The sequence below is a fragment of the Bos javanicus genome, chromosome 26 (assembly GCF_032452875.1).
Source record: "Bos javanicus breed banteng chromosome 26, ARS-OSU_banteng_1.0, whole genome shotgun sequence".
In the NCBI taxonomy this organism is placed as follows: Eukaryota; Metazoa; Chordata; class Mammalia; order Artiodactyla; family Bovidae; genus Bos; species Bos javanicus.
The window spans coordinates 529,580-532,600 of record NC_083893.1 but is presented as its reverse complement, the minus strand read 5'-3'; the positions used below and the strand labels follow the sequence as shown (position 1 = coordinate 532,600).

General features: G+C 36.2%; 1 protein-coding gene across 1 annotated transcript; it reads right to left on the bottom strand.

Moving 5' to 3' along the window:
* Positions 1-295: 295 nt before the first annotated feature.
* Positions 296-1,237, bottom strand: LOC133239646 (olfactory receptor 5D18-like). Its single transcript, XM_061404003.1, has one exon. The coding sequence runs from the start codon at positions 1,235-1,237 to the stop codon at positions 296-298; it is 942 nt and encodes a 313-aa protein (XP_061259987.1).
* Between the last annotated feature and the right edge of the window lie 1,784 nt (positions 1,238-3,021).

Here is a 3,021-nt window from a genome sequence, read left to right as displayed (position 1 = left end):
GGATGAAATTAACAATTATTAAGATTACACAAGTATACCACATGATATTTATGTCTTTTAACCTTTGTAATCAGATTATTTTGTCTAAAATTTTAGATGAAAAAGATTTGAAAGATTGCTAACATTTTTTCCAGTAAGTAAGAGAGAAAGTCAAGTTTAGTACAGTTAAGAAAAATACCATGTACTTTCTATTTTACGTATTAACACTTCATTAATAATAAATTTATTTTTATCAACCAACCTTTGCAGACATAGTTTATTTACATATCAAGAGCAAAATCTTTCAGAATAATGCTTAGTACGAAAACACTTTAGAGTCCATGATCTTGGAGACTGTGTCCTTGACATCCTTATTTCTCAGACTGTAGATCAGGGGATTCAACATAGGGATGACCACCGTGTAAAACACAGATGCCACTTTGACTGTGTGCCTGGAGTTTTTGGAGTTGGGCACACAGTAGAGGAAGAGGATGGTGCCATGGAAGATGCTGATGGAGGTCAGGTGGGAGGCACAGGTGGAGAAGGCTTTGTGACGACCACAGGCTGAACACATTTTGAGGATGGTGACAACAATAAACACATAAGACAGGAGAACGATGACGAGTGTGCTGACCTCATTAAAGGTGGCAAAAATGAAAAGCAGCAACTGGTTGAGATAAGTATCAGAGCAAGAGAGGGAAAGCAGGGAGGATAACTCACAGAAGAAGTGATCGATTGTGTTGAAACCTTGAAATGATAATTTGATAACAGTACAGGTGAGTATCAAGGAACAAGCTACTCCCCAAGCATAAGATCCAACCACTAATGTGGCACAGAGTCTCGGGGACATGGCCACCATGTAGAGCAGAGGGTCGCAGATGGCCACAAAATGGTCATAGGCCATCACAGCTAATAAAAAGGACTCAGTCACCACAAAGGTACAAAAGAAAAAGAATTGTATTACACAGCCTACAAATGAAATGGTTCTGTCTTCTACCATGAGGTTCACCATGGTCTTGGGAGCAATGATGGAGGAATAACAAAAGTCCACAAAGGAGAGGTGGCTGAGGAAAAAGTACATGGGGGTGTGCAGTTTGGGGTTAATTTTGATGATTACAATCATACCAAGATTCCCTACCACAGTGACACTGTAGATGGCCAGGAATGTCAAGAAGAGGGGGACTTGCAACTCTGGGTAATTGGAGAAGCCCAGGAGAGTGAACGTGGCCCCACTTTTATTTCTCTCTGATAGAAACATGGTTTCTGTTTGTCAGAATCTGAATCAGTCCTAGAAAGAAAAATATTAAGGGAAATAAGGATGTATGACATTTGGTTAACTACTCCTTACCAAAGCTGAAAGATGAAGCAAAGTGTCTCTGTTAGAATCTATGTATTTTCTATGTATGCTATGCTAAATGTCTAAAATTTTCAAAAATGACAAACTTTTAAACTTTTTATTTAAGTAAAGTTATAATTATCGAACTTTCTTAGTTCTCAATTTTAATTTTTAATATTTCAAAGTAAAAAGATGGGTTCAAGTCACTTGGGATTATTTTAAATGAAATCCTCAAATAATACTTTCAAATTTTCTTGAACATTATAATTTCATAAAATATTAATTTACCCTAGTACCAGAGCTACTTGTTTCAGTTCTATAACTAATAGCAAAAGTGATAAACTTCTAAACAAATTAAATTTTGCATTGTATGTTCAGAATGTGACATTAAAAATGACACCCCTAACACTTTACATTTTTCTCTTTACTATTAATTCCATATAGCACTTTAGTACTTGTTTTGCTTCTGGATCAGTAAACTTTTTTTTTTCAAAATAAATTATAATTTTTTACAGAGCATATTTCTCAACCAAGCAAGTCCAGGTTATCAATCCCCCATCATTGTTTGAGGAATAATAATATTTAAAAAATAATAAATATAATCTAGTCTAACTTCTTACTCTAGAGATGGCAAAGCATAAGATGGAAATTTTTGACTTTCCCTGTACCATGCAAATAAGGCCCAATCTACACATCTATGACATGAACTCTGATCCAGGCTCCCAGCAATTACTCATTTGTCTACAGTAATCTTGATCCAGGTCCAGATGCTATTTTCTTTATTTATTATCATACTAATTTATGACAAACTGGAGACTTTGGGAATGTGCCTGACGAAAGTATTCATATCACAGAGCTATACTAGAATGCATCAAGGAAAGAAATTTGAGAAAAATATTCTCTCAGAAAGAATAGCTATACTTATTAAAGATTCTGACTTAGAAATGTCCAGTTCTTGGCCTTTCTCTCTCTTTTTTCTCCCTTCAAGGTGCATAGGATATTTTTTCTGTCCCTATGTTACCTGTAAAGGAGAAAGATTAAACACTTGAGGTAGCATTGTACTATGGAGACATTTCATGAGAAAAAAAAGTAATATAAAATAATTTTATTTCTTTAATTGGTGACCAATACCTCTAAGATCCTATTGAACCAGAACCAGAACCAGGAGCTCTTTCTCTATCATTTCTGGTAGTTCTCTCTAATTCCACAACTCAAGAAACTGATTTCAGATGGCCAGCAATGAAGAGATCAGATCATATGCAAAACAAAGAACTCAAGATCCCTATCTCTTCCTAAACTCATAAATTTGAGTATTCAAGACAGCCTATCACAAAGCTGGATGTTCTAGATATAATTAATTTATAATGTTTGGAAGTTGAGATGTGCATGCACAGTGAGAAAATACGTTTGCAGCTTTCATTCTTACATCTGAAATGGAACCAGTCCCCCAGCAGCATTTAGGAACCCCCCAAAAACTGTGGGTTCCTTTTGTTGTTGTCATTGATTCAGTTTTTTGCATGTAAAAGCATCACTATAGCATATACCTGTGTGTAGTCCATGGGGTCGCTAAGAGTCAGACATGACTGAGCAACTTCACTTTCACTTTTCACTTTCCTGCATTGGAGAAGGTAATGGCAACTCACTCCAGTGTTCTTGCCTGGAGAATCCCAGGAATGGGGGAGTCTGGTGGGCTGCTGTCTATGGGG

Coding starts and splice junctions, on each gene's coding strand:
- LOC133239646 (XM_061404003.1), bottom strand. CDS start 1,237: ATGTTTCTATCAGAGAGAAATAAAAGTGGGGCCACGTTCACTCTCCTG.